The sequence below is a fragment of the Anomaloglossus baeobatrachus genome, chromosome 1 (assembly GCF_048569485.1).
Source record: "Anomaloglossus baeobatrachus isolate aAnoBae1 chromosome 1, aAnoBae1.hap1, whole genome shotgun sequence".
Classification (NCBI taxonomy): Eukaryota; Metazoa; Chordata; class Amphibia; order Anura; family Aromobatidae; genus Anomaloglossus; species Anomaloglossus baeobatrachus.
Window position 1 is genome coordinate 956,065,834 of NC_134353.1, and position 15,875 is coordinate 956,081,708.

A 15,875-nucleotide genomic window follows, 5' to 3' on the forward strand; every position below is an offset into this window, starting at 1 on the left:
CATGCATTACACTATATGCACTTGCCAAAATCCACATGTGCCGTGCTAAAGACACTACATCACCTGTTTTCACAGGGTCACTACCGAATACATTCACATCAGTAGCTTCACTACCCTTAAGCTTGTCCTGCCATTGTTCTGCCAATCCACAAGACACTACATCACCTGTTTTCACAGGGGCACCACTGAGTACAGTCACAACATCAGTAGGTACACAACCCTTAAGCTTATTCTGCCATTGTTTGTGCCGTGCTAAAGACACTACATCACCTGTTTTCACAGGGACACTACCGAATACATTCACAACATCAGTAGCTTCACTACCCTTAAGCTTATCCTGCCATTGTTCTGCCAATCCACAAGACACTACATCACCTGTTTTCACAGGGGCACCACTGAGTACAGTCACAACATCAGTAGGTATACAACCCTTAAGCTTATTCTGCCATTGTTTGTGCCGTGCTAAAGACACTACATCACCTGTTTTCACAGGGACACTACCGAATACATTCACAACATCAGTAGCTTCACTACCCTTAAGCTTATCCTGCCATTGTTTGTGCCGTGCTAAAGACACTACATCACCTGCTTTCACAGGGGCACCACTGAGTACAGTCACAACATCAGTAGCTTCACTACCCTTAAGCTTATCCTGCCATTGTTTGTGCTGTGCTAAAGACACTACATCACCTGTTTTCACAGGGACACCACTGAGTACATTCACAACATCAGTAGCTTCACTACCCTTAAGCTTGTCCTGCCATTGTTCTGCCAATCCACAAGACACTACATCACCTGTTTTCACAGGGGCACCACTGAGTACATTCACAACATCAGTAGCTTCACAACCCTTGAGCTTATTCTGCCATTGTTCTGCCAATCCACAATTGACCAATTCATGTGCTATAAGATTGTAGGGAGCCTCAATCCAGCATGGGATCTCCACAACAACCTCCTTAACATTATCCTTACATTTTCTGAACATTTTGACACTATGCAAAAAGATTGAAAAAAATATCTGGAAATTTGCCAAATATATGTTTTTAATTTCCAAATTACAAAAATTAGTTTAATTACTTCTTATAGAAGTAATCCTGCCGACTACGCCAATTTATGTCTTGCTAAATTCTACTAAACAGGGGGCTGAAAGCCCGTACTTACGAAGCGCTCACTGATATCCTAATCAGGCACGAATACTAATATTCTTTATAGCAAGATACTATTTATTTTAATAGCACATGAATATATATAGTCAATGGTACATAGGCATAAGAACTATTTTCATAGAAACTTATATAATAACAGAAATATGCATCAACATTACCGTTATGTTGTAGCAATCCTTTCACATCGGAGGGAACTCGAGTTAATGATAAGGAATCAACATGGCATCATCTTGCATCACAGGAACAGTGCGTACGTACACTTCAATGTCCTGGAAGGTTTTCCCTAACATTAAGCGAGTCTGGTGTATTTTTATAGGAAAACATTGTAGGTTGTGTTTAAATGGTCACCAGCATGTGACAGCTGAGTCATGTTCATGTAACTTGACCACAAAATGCTGTGGGCACCGGCAGCTTCCTGCACATTTCCTGCACATCCTGCCAGTTGACAACTGACCGACCACAGTTTGACCATAGTGTTAGTGAAATATTGCAATGAGCCGTAAATTTCATATGCAAGCTTCCTTAAACCTGTCTTTAAGCTAACCACAAGTTTCCGGTAAGTGGAACTGTAAATGTGACTTCCTCATTATCTTATTCTTTGGTCATAGTGAAATTGGTTATCCAAAGGACAGCTCTTTGATACTGAATTATTGATAGGTCAAATAATATCTGGGATCACTACACTTCATTGATTATGATCCCTATCTAATCAAATTCATACTTCAGTCATATCACATTGGTATCACACAGCCATCCATTGAAACTCGAGTGACAAATTCCAGTGGATGCAGCCTGGGCACCGGCTTTGCTAGTCAGGATGATGGAGAAGGGAGAAGAGCAGCAGGTGTCTTGCTCCTTCCATCCAATCCCTGTATGGTCATTTGCCTAATTTGTCTGGTCAGAGGTGCATATGGTGACTGGTTATTTCTGTTGTCAGTATGAGTGGGCGTGTATGAAGGTGGAGGTGCTGAAGATGGGGGAGGTGCACTGGATGTGTTTGGCATCAGTCCATTTTCTTTACCCAGCCTTTCCTCAGCTCCCGCCCTCAGGAATTTCTTGCATTCCCACTTCAGATGTCCGGGTTGGCCACAGAAAAAGCAGTGTATATTGCTCTGTTACCCCCCCCCCCTGAATTCTTGTTTTTAGAATTCAACACCAGTCTTTTGTGTTTGGTCTGTTTTTCCTGGGATACTAATGTGTCAGTGGTCCCCTCTATCATGGATATTTTTGACTTTACCTGATTTTGCTTCATTCGTCTACGTATTCTATCAATAAATGACGTGGCCTCTTGTAGATTTTCCATCCTAGAAGCAATTTCGAATGAAGCAGGGACCAAATATTTAAACTTTTTAACAAAGGCCTTGACCATGGAAGTCGGTTCTTGATCAGGTCCGATTTCCATTATCAATCTATACCCTTGTTCAAATTTCACTAAGAATATGTATGGATCCTCCTGTATGTGTGTTTTAAGGTTTTCTAACAATTCGACTGTTGGGGTAGACTCTCCTGTGGTAAAAAGAATTAACTGTCTCAGCCTATCTTCCTTTGTGTCATGGATCAGGTCATCGTGTTCGTTTGGCCTAGGTGTTGCTTGTAACCTTTTTGCCATGTGGGAGGGAAGCCATACCCTGAATATTTTATTTCTCTGATCATTCGTCAGATTATATTTATCCGAATGTGACTCAAAAATATCCGCATTATGAAAGGCGTCCATTTTATCATCATATTTGGGTATGTCTTTAATGATTTTCATTAATTGGTCATGGATTTTACTGTTAAGACGGGCTGCCTTGTCATGTAACTTCTTTTTCCGCAGTTCCTCCTCATTTAGACTCTCGTCCTCAGCTGTATCCAGCCGGTCCGGGATGTCGGAACCTGAGGCACGTGCTGCGGAAGCATCTGTCTTGTTCTGTCTTGTAATAACAGATACATATTTAATATCATTCCGTAATTTTGATATTAAATCTGCTCGTTTCCAACTGATCTTCCAGATGTTCGATATGTTCTGCTAATATCGAACAATTTGGACAATCTGTTGTTTCTGCATCTGTGATGTGTGTATCTGTTGTATTGGGTGTATCTGTTGTATTGGGTGTATCTGTCACCATGCAGATGGTGTGTGCTGATTGCTGTGCCCCACCCACCATGGAGTTGTAAGTGTATACCATACCCAATACATTTTGTATCTTTTTCTGCAACCGTTTCACAGTAAAAGACTTCTTATCTAACTTAGTATTCTCAAGTTCACATTGCCGGTACAGATTTGACCATAACTGTGCATCAGTGTGCGTATGGTCAAATGTATACTCTACATGACTGTCTAGAATAATCATGAATAAAATCCATATCTCACCAATATGTGATGCGTTGTCCTGGAATGGCTCCAATCATCTATGGGTCGATCGTCCTGGAATGGCTCCAATCGTCTATGGGTCGATCGTCCTGGATTGGAAGTCCTCAGATGTCCGTCAAGGCTTGACACATACGACCTCCGTGCAGCTTGTCACGTTAAACCTCTCCAAGGTTCCGTGATGTAGACACAGTGTATCGTCTTTGCCTGCAGTCTTTGGACAGAGATGTTACTCCACTGACCCCCCTTCTCGGACAAAAGGCAGGGAATGACGTGAGAAAAAAAGTCCCGCAGCAAAAGGCAGTGTGAAAAAAATCACCACGTACAGAAAACAGCTGTGCCTCTCAATCATTCAGGCTGATGCTCGCCAAATATGTTAAAAAATACGGTTGACGTGACATATGCTAAGCCAGTATATTAATGATTGGAGCAAAATAGGTGCAAAAACATATGGATTTATTCAGTAGAAGTTAGAGTCATGACAGAAAAGTAACTGTCTTGGCTTGAGTTAATGAAAAGAAATAGATAAGTAGAGAAAAAGAGTTCATTTATCTTACATAGCTGTGATGTTGTGATAAGCCGTCCCTCTCTGGATCGTCTGGTTGAATGGTCCCATTCTACCTCTGAGTGAGTTCGTCCTCTGAGTGCGTGTTCTTTGAAGTGTGGTCTGCTTTTATAATTCAAACCCCACCCCCTGATTCTCCTCATCTCTTTACATGGTCTTACAATCCTTTTTAGATATAGCTTATGTCATATCACGTGATTCATGATTTTGCAGAATAAGTGTCCTGCGCAGTGGAGACTTGTAAAACTAAACCACTTTGACATAGAATGTAAAATATATAGAACTCTTTGAAGCTCGCTGACCCTTGACCTTAGTGTAACAGTAAGAAGATTCTCAATGCTAATTTCAGATCTTTGCACAAATTCCAGTTAGAATATAGCACTCCGTTGTCAGCTAACTTGATGAACAATGGCAGATGGCTTGGTTCTACCATGTCAAAGACTTTGGTTAGAGATTTCAACTCACAGGCTCTCTTAAAAAGGCATGGGCGAAATACACACATTATATGAATGTATGTATTCAAGTTTATGAATAAAATCTCCATAAACTCACTATTTTACAGTAAGCAGCTCTGTTTTATTTATGTACCTGTAGTATGAGGAAAATTTTCCTCTCTTGATAATCTCAGGGTGCTGCTTACCCATATTGCTATATTACTATATTGGGCAGATGTCCTTCTGCTTGGGAATGTTTATCTGGGACTGCATTTGTGCTTATTATGTCTTTCTCTATTCTACGTGATTTTACCATTGTCTGATTTAATGTGCAATAAACTTGTTCATATTTTTGATACCATAAGGCATTGGTTTTGATATTCATTGATATTATGGTTGGCCCTTTAGTACTCCTCTCTCCTTTTACATTTATGCAATTTTGGAGTGGCTTAAGATTATTATTACTTTGTATTCCATCTGTTACCCAGAAAAGTTTGTTTAAACTTGTATATTTATACGAAATAGGGCGACCGACCAGCTCAATCTCAACTCCGCAGGTTCTGATGAAATATCGAACCATCAAAACACATGTGAATAAGCCCGAATATTTTAAAACAAATTATAGATTGGTAACAAGTAGACTGGCAAAAAGCCGGGACCGGCGGATCACTGCTCAATTAAAAAAACCCCCGATCTGCTCCGGAATCCGGTGCCCATATAAGTCAATGGGGACTAGATCCGGAGATTAAATATTTTGGTGGATGGGATAGGGGGTAGGAGCGCGCGCGGTATACTCACACACGCTGTGTCATGGCGGCAAATGCCTTCCGGGTCACGCTTTTCCCTTCCGGAGTCGACAATTCAATAATCACTGTTTTGAGTGCCCACCAGCGCGAATAATTGGTTGCAGTTAAATGCGCCCCCACCCTGAGTGTCATCTGAGTGCAACCAATCACAGACGCCAGGACGGCCGTTGGGCGGGGAAAGCAGTGCAAGTGTCTGCGGTTCAGTATGTTGAGCGTGCATGTAGACAGAAACACATGCACACTCCTGTCAGAAGAGTGTGCAGCTGTGCCGGTGATGTGATGTCAGACTCGTACAAGTCTGGCATGACATCACCCGGCACGGCCTGCCGTTCACTGAACATGACCGTGCATGTACCTAGAAACAAATGCATGCTCCTGTCAGAAGTGTGCGTGGCTGTGCAGTGATGCGAGGTCACACTCGTGAGAGTCCCTCGCAGGTGTGACTCCGATGTAAGAGAATTCGCATGCAGTTTTTTTTTTTTTTTTAATTTAAATAATTAAAAAAAAAACAAACCAAAAAACGACATGCGGTCCCCCCTAATTTTGATACTTAGCCAAGATAAAGCCAGCTGGTGGCTAGTATTCTCAGCCCGCAGCTGCATGGATCCGGACTTTTACAGTCCGTATCTGCTCAGCTTAGTAACAAGTTTTAGGGTATAACTCTCCATTAATGTATAATGTTCTGTGCACATGGCTGGATATATGGATGGATGGATGGATATATATATATATATATATATATATATATATATATATTTGGATTTTTGACTGCAAACAGAACAATCACCTGTTTTGTATAACGTGCGACTTTATCTGGAAAGAAATTGTTGTATTATTTCTTGTACTGTTTCTCAATTTATTTATTTAATTCACTTATAAATGCCATTAATTCCACAGCTTTACAGACATTTTCACCAAAGTCCCCATTAGGGATTATAGTCTACATTCCCTACATTCTTTGGAATGTGAGAGAAAACAAGCACAGATCAAAAGGAGACTACTTGTAGATGTCGTTCTTCGGGGGAGGTTGACTAAAATAATTGAAGAAATGTCTGCTTTCTTGTGTGTGAGTTGTATGGTGTCTAAAAAGGATTTACGTTATGGATATGTTTTTTTTCTGTGAGTTGTTTGATGTGGAAACAGATATGACTTTTCCTGATAACACTTTACACATATAGAACATAAAAATGGCTTTTCCCTCCTGTGTGACTTCTTAATGTCTGATAAGATCTGATTTCCGTGTAAAACATGTCTAGATTCCTAGATGTTCAGCAAGAGTTGATTAACTGCTATAATATTTCCCACATTCTAAACAAACATGTCTTTTACCCTGTGTGAATTGTCATGTGTCTAACAAAAGCAGATCTGTGAGCAAAACATTTCCCACATTCTGAACATGAAAATGGCTTCTCCCCTGTGTGATTTCTTATATGCACATCAAGCTGTGCTTTCCGAATAAAACATTTCCCACATTCTGAACATGAAAATGGCTTCTCCCCCGTGTGAGTTTTTATATGCATATTAAGCTCTGATTTCTGACGAAAACATTTCCCACATTCTGAACATGAAAATGGCTTCTCCCGCATGTGCGTTTTTATATGGCTATCAAGATTTGATTTCCAACGAAAACATTTCCCGCATTCTGAACATGACAATTTCTTCTCCCCAGTGTGAGTTCTTATATGCAAATCAAGCTGTGATTTCCGAATAAAACATTTCCCACATTCTGAACATGAAAATGGCTTCTCTCCCGTGTGAGTTTTTATATGCACATCAAGCTGTGATTTGCGAATAAAACATTTCCCACATTCTGAACAAAAAAATGGCTTTTCACCCGTGTGAGTTTTCATATGCAAATCAAGCTGTGATTTCCGAATAAAACACTTCCCACATTCTGAACAAGAAAATGGCTTCTCCCCCGTGTGAGTTTTTATATGCACATCAAGCGCTGATTTCCAATTAAACCATTTCCCACATTCTGAACATGAAAATGGATTCTCCCCCGTGTGAGTTTTTATATGCATATTAAGCTGTGATTTCTGACGAAAACATTTCCCACATTCTGAACAAGAAAATGGCTTCTCCCGCATGTGCGTTTTTATATGCACATCAAGCTGTGATTTCCAAATAAACCATTTCCCACATTCCGAACATGAAAATTGCTTCTCCCCTGTGTGAGTTTTTATATGCTTATTAAGCTGTGATTTCTGACTAAAACACTTCCCACATTCTGAACATGAAAATGGCTTCTCCCCCGTGTGAGTTTTTATATGGCTATCAAGATTTGATTTCCAACGAAAACATTTCCCGCATTCTGAACATGACAATTTCTTCTCCCCAGTGTGAGTTCTTATATGCAAATCAAGCTGTGATTTCCGAATAAAACATTTCCCACATTCTGAACATGAAAATGGCTTCTCTCCCGTGTGAGTTTTTATATGCACATCAAGCTGTGATTTCCAACTAAAACATTTCCCACATTCTGAACAAAAAAATGGCTTTTCACCCGTGTGATTTTTCATATGCAAATCAAGCTGTGATTTCCGAATAAAACATTTCCCACATTCTGAACAAGAAAATGGCTTCTCCCCAGTGTGAGTTTTTATATGCACATCAAGCTGTGATTTCCAATTAAACCATTTCCCACATTCTGAACATGAAAATGGCTTCTCCCCCGTATGAGTTTTTATATGCATATTAAAATGTGATTTCTGACTAAAACATTTCCCACATTCTGAACAAGAAAATTGCTTCTCCCCTGTGTGAGTTTTTAGATGCTTATTAAGCTGTGATTTCTGACTAAAACATTTCCCACATTCTGAACATGAAATTGGCTTCTCCCCTGTGTGAGTTTTTATATGGCTATTAAGATTTGTTTTCCAACTAAAACATTTCCCACATTCTGAACATGAAAATGGCTTCTCCCCCGTGTGAGTTTTTATATGGCTATTAAGATTTGATTTCCAACCAAAACATTTCCCACATTCTGAACATGAAAATGGCTTCTCCCCTGTGTGAGCTTTTATATGCCAATCAAGGTGTGATTTCCAACTAAAAAATTTTCCACATTCTGGGCATGAAAAAGATTTTCCTTTGTGAATTATTTTGTATGAAATTAGAGCTGACTTTTGGGTAAAATACTTTCCATATTGATTACATGAATATGGCTTTTTCCCTGTGTGAGTTCTTTGTTGTTCAACACCCCTTGTGTGGCTTTTATTTTGCTGAACATTCTGCGGTGAATCAGGAGATTGTTTAGAAGCATCAGATGACGGATCCTGGGTGTGAAGGACTGAGGGTAGATCTGGGACAATTACTTGCTTTTCATATGTATTCTGTATGATGCCACAATCTTCTGTGAAAAGAATAAAACAGATTTTGTAAAATTTACCCCTTCAATGATCAACAACACAAGCTTCCCCCACACTGACTGCAGACACACTGTGCACAAGATGGAGTCTGTGGATCTTTAATTTTTTTTTTTTGGGGGGGGGGGGGGGCTTCTCCTCCTGATCCTAAACCATAATGGTTGGAGAACCCTCATACATGTATTTTGAAAGGCCCTCTTTCATACATTTGGGAAGGCCCACAGGTGGCCCTCTACCAGAAATTTTGGAGGGTCCTTCCCCTAGTTCCTTTCATCCTGGTCTGAATTACCCTCCCCATCAGTCCCAAACTGGAAGCACTGCCTCGATAAAGCAGCAACAGGCTCTGTTTAAAAGACTGTCTTTAGCTGATAAATCGCACACTGCAGCAGAGCTGTTGAAAGGTCTAATAGACCAGACAGATCTGTGTCTTTTGCCATCCGAACCTACAACCAGCCATGGTCATGAGTGATAACATGCCTGTAACTTGGTGGTGGTTCTGAAGCTTAGGAAGCTCGCACATGTACCATGCCTGAGCCACGTGCTCAACTTAGTGGTTCAGCATTTTATGAAGAACTAGACCAATTTGCCAAAGCTACTTATGAAGGTATGCCGTGTCTGTGCGCATTTAAAACCAATCCACTCCAGCTGCCACTTGTCTGGCAGAGCTTCAGCAGCGGTTGCAAGTGGCAGCTCAGAGACAGCTGTGTGACGTGACCACACGCTGGAACTCCACATTGTACTTGGCAAGGCTTTCTGTCCAACAGCATTAGTTTTATACCAGATACAGCGTAATAATTTTTATTTATATAGCGCCAAACATATTCCGTAGCACTTTATAATACCAGCTCCAACATGAGGTATTGCGGGCAGCCCCCACGCATAAGAAATGAGTCGTGAACATGGATGTATGACATACATAACTTTCTTTGAGGAAACAGACAAGATGGTGATGATGACGCCATAATCAGCATAACCATCCTGCTTTGCCTCCTCAAATGCTCTGTGCTCCCAATTTAAGAATAAGCTTTGCATGTGGGCCAGGTGGAGAGGGAGGAAGAAAGTACATAGTGCTACGTGCTTTTCAATCCCCTGTCCAGGCACAGATATCTCCTTCCCTGCATCTGTCATTGCACATTCACAAGCACCATCAGCAACGTTGTCAGACGTTTTCCCCAGCCCAGCGTTCAGGTATCCCTAATCCAGGACTTGACATGGAAATGAAAATATACAGCCAGCCAAACAAGCACCCACCCACAGGACCAAACACTAAACGGGCATATTTACAGACTGCTTGCCCTGGAAATGTGGCCATTTAGGCTACTGGACACGGAGGATTGCTGCAACCTTATGGCAGCGGCTGGCCTTCGGAACTCACTCCCCAGCTACAACTATTTTTTGCTCTACAACAGCACGTATATTATAACTAGAGATGAGTGAACCTTTGAAGGTTCGGTTCGCCGAGCCTAACTTAACATATGGTGCGTATATACAGTATATACGGTTAGTCAAACCAAACTCTGAACCTTTATCGAACCCTATTTAATTCAATGGTAGGCCAAACATAAGGCAGAAAACACACCTTTGGGAAGGGGGGGGAGGTGAAATACTTCTAAAAACAGCAGAAATACATTTTACAGTGTAGTACCACTGTTTTGGCATAGCCATTAAACTTCCTACACTATTGACATAAGAAATATAGAGGTGGATGAGACAGGTGTACGGCTGGTGCTCCCATAACCGTACAGACAAGAGACAACTTTGAGACCTATCTTGGAGTCTTGACATTTAAAAACATGTTTGAGGGGCAGGTGCAGGCTTCTTGCTCCCAGAAGACTGGCACTACCGAAAAGACAAAACTTGGGAGACCCATATTGTAGTCACGACATTAAAAATCCTTTCAGGCAGACATCAGCATCAATTACCCTCTAGCCATAGGGCCTTAAAAGAGCTGAGAGGTACAGTCCATGCAACACATAGGCTGCGGCCCGGGATTTTAATTTTAAAAAGTGAGCAGACAGTGGCCGTGCCTTCTGCAATAGCGCATTCAGGACATAATAGCGCACTAGAAATTTTTGTATAACGAGGTTGATCCATGCAATGCATATGTAATGTCGCCGAGGCGTAATGAAGCCACTAGGTTTGCACCATAATTGCACATGACCATCCCTGGCTCCAGGTTCAGTGGAGCCAGCCATTTATGAAACTCGGCCTGGATAGTGTTCCACAACTCTGCAGCTGTGTTGCTGTATTCTCTGATGCATATTAATTTAATCACTGCCTAATTGCATTGACTTACACACAGGATGTTGCCTGGCATTTCAATTTTAAAACTCAACAAAAATGTTTAAAACCATTTCAGGCAGACAGCAGGACAGTGACATCATTTGCTCACCCCCATTTGGGCATAGTGTCTTTGCACAGCAGAAAGGTATGGTCCATGCAACATACAGGATGTGGCTTTGCATTAAGGCTATGTTCACACACTGCGTTTTTACCTGCGTTTTTGCTGTAGAAATTTCTTGAGAAAATGGTTGTAACCTTTCTGCAGACATTCCCCAGCAAAACCTATGGCAAAGAAAATTAGCTGTGCGCACACTACGTTTTTTTCTTAAGAAAATTCTTTCAGTACATTTTTTTAAGAAAAAGAATGAGCATGTCACTTCTTTCTGAAGCTAACTGCGTTATTCACTCCATTGACTGTAATGTAATCATGACCTCATGCAGGGAATAACGCAGGTAGAAAGTTATGTGCGTTTCATTGCGTTTTCCTGCGTTATTTCGTGTTTTTCGGTACATAGTGTACATCCCTGCCCTGCGTTTTGCAAGGAAGTGATGTGACTAGGAGAAGAAGAGAAAGTTCCTCCATTTTCAGTGGTGTAGGAAGTATACATATATAATGCACAGACACATAGAAATCTAATGTACATATTAAAAATAAAAAAAAAAAAACTCAGGCTGGGGAGGGCGAGGGCCATAAATAACGCCCCCCCCCCCCTCACGCAGCCCAGAATATCAGCCCGCAGCTGCCCCGAGAATGTCACATCCATTATGCGACAGTCCCGGCGTGTCCCCCGGCTCTTCCAGATTGCCGTGATGTGGTGGCAATCAGGGTAATAATGAGTTAACGACAACCAATAGCTGCCACTAAGTCCAAGATTAGTAATGGGAGTGTCTATGACACGCCATTACTAATCTGTGACAGTAAAAATACACACACCCCGAAAAATTCCTTTATTTGGATTAAGAGACAAAAAGCCCCCTCTTTCTCCACTTTATTAATCCCCCAAACAAAGCTCCGACGTAATCCACACTGATGTCCCGCGGCGCTTCCAGCACTGCTCCAGCCACGTCTGACAGTTCTCCACGCAGCCTCGTTCAGTGAGCGAGTGCTGAATGCGGCTCCTTGAGCGAGGCTGCAGAGGTAACTCCAGGACATTTCTCACGGTCGGTAATGTGAACACATTATCGGCCGCGAGAACTGCAGTATGTCCTCAGTGTGTCACAGCTGATTAATAAATACTGTGTGTGTGGGGGGACACAAACATGATAAATAAAGCTGAAATATCTATCCCTCTATTATGTATCTCTGTATCTATCTATCCCTCTATCTATCTATCTATCTATCACACAGGTCTGCGACTAAAAAGCTGTTTGATTATTTCCATCTAATTTCCATGTATTTTGGTGTGCTGAAAACGAAAAAAAATTGAAAAAAATCCTGGATGTCAGGATTTGCCACAAAATGCAAAATTCTCTTCAAATTTAATAAATTTTTCATATTTTTGTTTAATTTTTTTAGGGTTTTGAAAGTCAACATTACTATTAATTAATTAACATCAATGAATTGAAGATATATAATGCCAAAAAAATATAAACTTTCATAGTTTATAGTTTCATAGTTTTTTTTTTTAAGGTTGAAGGGAGACTCTAAAGGCCACTTTGCACACAGAGATAAATCTTTGGCAGATCTGTGGTTGCAGTGAAATCATGGACATATTGTTCCATTTGTACACAGACACAAACCTGGCACTGATTGTCCACAATTTCACTGCAACCACAGATCTGCCGCAGATTTATCTATGTGTGTAAAGTGGCCTTTAGTCCATCTAGTTCAACCCGTAACCTAACATGTTGATCCAGAGAAAGGCCAAAAAAAAAAAAAAAAACCTTCAAAGAAAAGAACTTTCAGGGTGAGCTAATGAAACCAGCATCAACATTTTGTAAGCTGAATGAGCGCGCTCTGACATGCCGGGGCTTGTTTCAATTGTTTTATCTTTGTTCTCGCCTGTTCACACTTTTTAATCTCAGTTCGTATTAGCTCTTCATATTCAACCGTGTTTCCCAAAATTAGCATTATGGCTCAGCGGAAGTGTATTAATTCGCCTGACAGTTTCTGTTACATTTGTGGTAAATATACAGTGTTGAAGCAACAGCTGAATATTACAGACTTTGTGAAAAAAGTATACATCGCATATTTCAGACTAAAACTTTGAGATCAAGATAAAGCTTGGGCGCCTCAAAGTGTGCAAACTGTGTGTTGAGGACCTCAGAAATTGGTTCAAGGGTAAGAAAAAAAAGCTTTCCGTTATGGGATTCCTATGGTATGGCGAGAGCAAAAGAACCATCGTGACGATTGTTACTTTTGTTCATGCGATGTGAAAGGGTATAATTCAAAATGGAAGCATTCCATTTCATACCCCAATATTCACGCAGCAATTCGTCCAATCCCCCATGGCACAGATATACCAGTACCCAAGGCCCCTGCTACCTTGGAAGAGATAACCATGTCTGAAGAAGGTGGAGTGATACCTGAACCAGATGAATCAAGTTCTGACTTTGAAGATGATACAAGACCAAAATGGTTTTCCCAGGAGGAGATGAATGATTTGGTAAGAGACTTAAATCTTCCCAAAGATGCCACTGAGTTATTCGTCTCAAGGCTCAAAAGCAAGAATTTATTGTTGCCAGGAGTGTCTTTTTCATGGTTCCGACATCGTGAAGACAAGTTCGTTCCTTACTTTGCCCAGGAAGAGAAGTTGGTTTATTGCATTGTTGTCGAAGGTTTGATGGGTCAATTCAAAATCCAATATGATTCAGCGCAATGACGTCTTTTTAGATTCTTCAAAAAGAAGTCTCAAAGCAGTTTTACTCTAAAACGGCGTTTTTTATGCGTCTGTCCCTGTAGGTCATTCCGTACACCTCAAGGAAACCTACGAGAACTTGGAATTAGTTCTTTGTAAACTTAAATATGAAGACCACGGTTGGAAAGTGTGCGGGGATTTGAAAGTCTTGTGCACGTGGCTCGGGCAACAAGCTGGGTATACCAAATACCCTTGTTTTCTGTGTCTATGGGACAGTCGAGACCGACAAAATCACTGGACCAAGAAGAATTGGCAGCAGAGGGTGCTCACAGTTGGTGAAAAAAAAAAATGTCCTCCGAGAAACTTTGGTTCCTCCCCATAAAGTTCTTCTACCACCTCTCCACTAGTGTTGAGCCAGCCCCCTAGAGTTCGAGTTCGGTTCGTCAAACGGCGGCTTAGTTCAGCGAACGTTCGAGGAACCCCTTTGAAAACAATGGCAGGCAAACAAAAACACATACAAACACATTATACATGTACACATACAGTTAATAAACATTGCCATTACACTTACAGGTCCCCGCGACGCGTTCTGCACTCTGGCTCCCGACGCTTTTCCTTACAATCATCGCTGCGCCCTCCCGGTAACCAGCACTGATGATAGGACCTTCCGTGACGTCGTCATAGCATGTGACCAGTCATGTGTCTATTATCTCATTGGCTACAGACTGGTCGCATGGCTAGATGTCATGCTAGGTCCTGTCAGTGCAATTCTCCGGTACGCGGTGCTCCTTTGAACAACTCCGTGTACCGGCGAGATACTTGGGCACATGGTCGACTCCCTGTCCCTGCATGTCAGCGCTCTTTACAGAGTCAGCCCACATGCAAGGACTGGATGCCACAGCCGGTTACTATAGCAACGGTGGCAGCGGTGACGTCACCGCTTACAACCCACAGCCTCCGCTCACTCACTGAGTGATTAGACTGCATGGGGGAGCAGCAGCGTCTTCCTCCCATGCAGTGCTGTCTGATGTAGCAGAGCTGCATGGGTTGAAGAAGAAAGAAGACTGAATACCAGGATCATGGAGGGTTGAGAGGGAGTAATAAACATGGAGTCTCTAAGTGTGTCTGTGTATTTATTTCTATTAAAAGTATTTTTTCTCTGTGTAATGTCTTATTTTTTAACCCTTTATTGGAGATTTTTAATGGCCGGGTCAAACTTGCCTAACATTGGGATTGGAGAAGCAGGAAGCTCATCTGCATATTTCCAGTGCATTCTGGGAAGAGAAGAGTCGCCTTAAGCTAATCGATTGGTGGGACTTGCCGGGTCTCGCTGTTTCAGGACATCGCAAAACCAGGGATTGGAGAAGCAGGAAGCTCATCTGCATATTTCCAGTGCATTCTGGGAAGAGGAGAAGAGTCGCCTTAAGCTAATCGATTGCTGGAACTTGCCGGGTCTCGCTGTTTCAGGACATCGCAAAACCAGGGATTGGAGAAGCAGGAAGCTCATCTGCATATTTCCAGTGCATTCTGGGAAGAGGAGAAGAGTCGCCTTAAGCTAATCGATTGCTGGAACTTGCCGGGTCTCGCTGTTTCAGGACATCGCAAAAGACTTTCCACCCATCATACACTGCATCAAGCAATATGGAAGAGAAGAAAATTCTACACGGTCACCTGCAACACATGCCACATGTTTACGGATCTGCTGCACCAGGAATCCAACTTCAACTGTCAAAAATGCAAACTTATTGCCCTCTTAGAGGAAAAGGTGAAGGGACTGGAAGAAAGAATAGCAACGCTGAAGCTAATTAAAGAACATGAAGACTTCTTGGACGAAGCAGAAGCAACAATTCAGGATATGGAAAGTGAAAAGAGCTTCACCCATCACTAGGGCAGCTGGAAGAGTTGGATACAGCGCCAGATGATGGCGCTTCTATGAAAGCGCCATTTTATGGGGCGGCTGCGGACTATAATTCAAAGCAGAAGGGCTCAGAAAGCTTGGGCCAACCTGTGCTGCGGATTCTAATCCCCAGCTGCCTAGTTGTACCTGGCTGGACACAAAAATTGGGCGAAGCCCACGTCATATTTTTTTTAAATTATTTCATGAA

At 41.8% G+C, this 15,875-nt stretch overlaps 2 protein-coding genes across 2 annotated transcripts in view; both read right to left on the bottom strand.

Annotated features, from left to right (window-relative positions):
* Positions 1–15,875, bottom strand: part of LOC142257479 (uncharacterized) — a 345,860-nt gene that overhangs the window by 127,837 nt on the left and 202,148 nt on the right. The gene's annotated exons all lie outside the window — the stretch shown is intronic.
* Positions 5,963–15,875, bottom strand: part of LOC142257415 (uncharacterized) — a 65,158-nt gene continuing 55,245 nt past the window's right edge. The window contains exon 7 of the mRNA XM_075329522.1: positions 5,963–8,676. Within this exon, the coding sequence (XP_075185637.1) occupies positions 6,647–8,676 (2,030 nt within the window). The 3' untranslated portion in view covers positions 5,963–6,646. The remainder of the gene's footprint in view (positions 8,677–15,875) is intronic.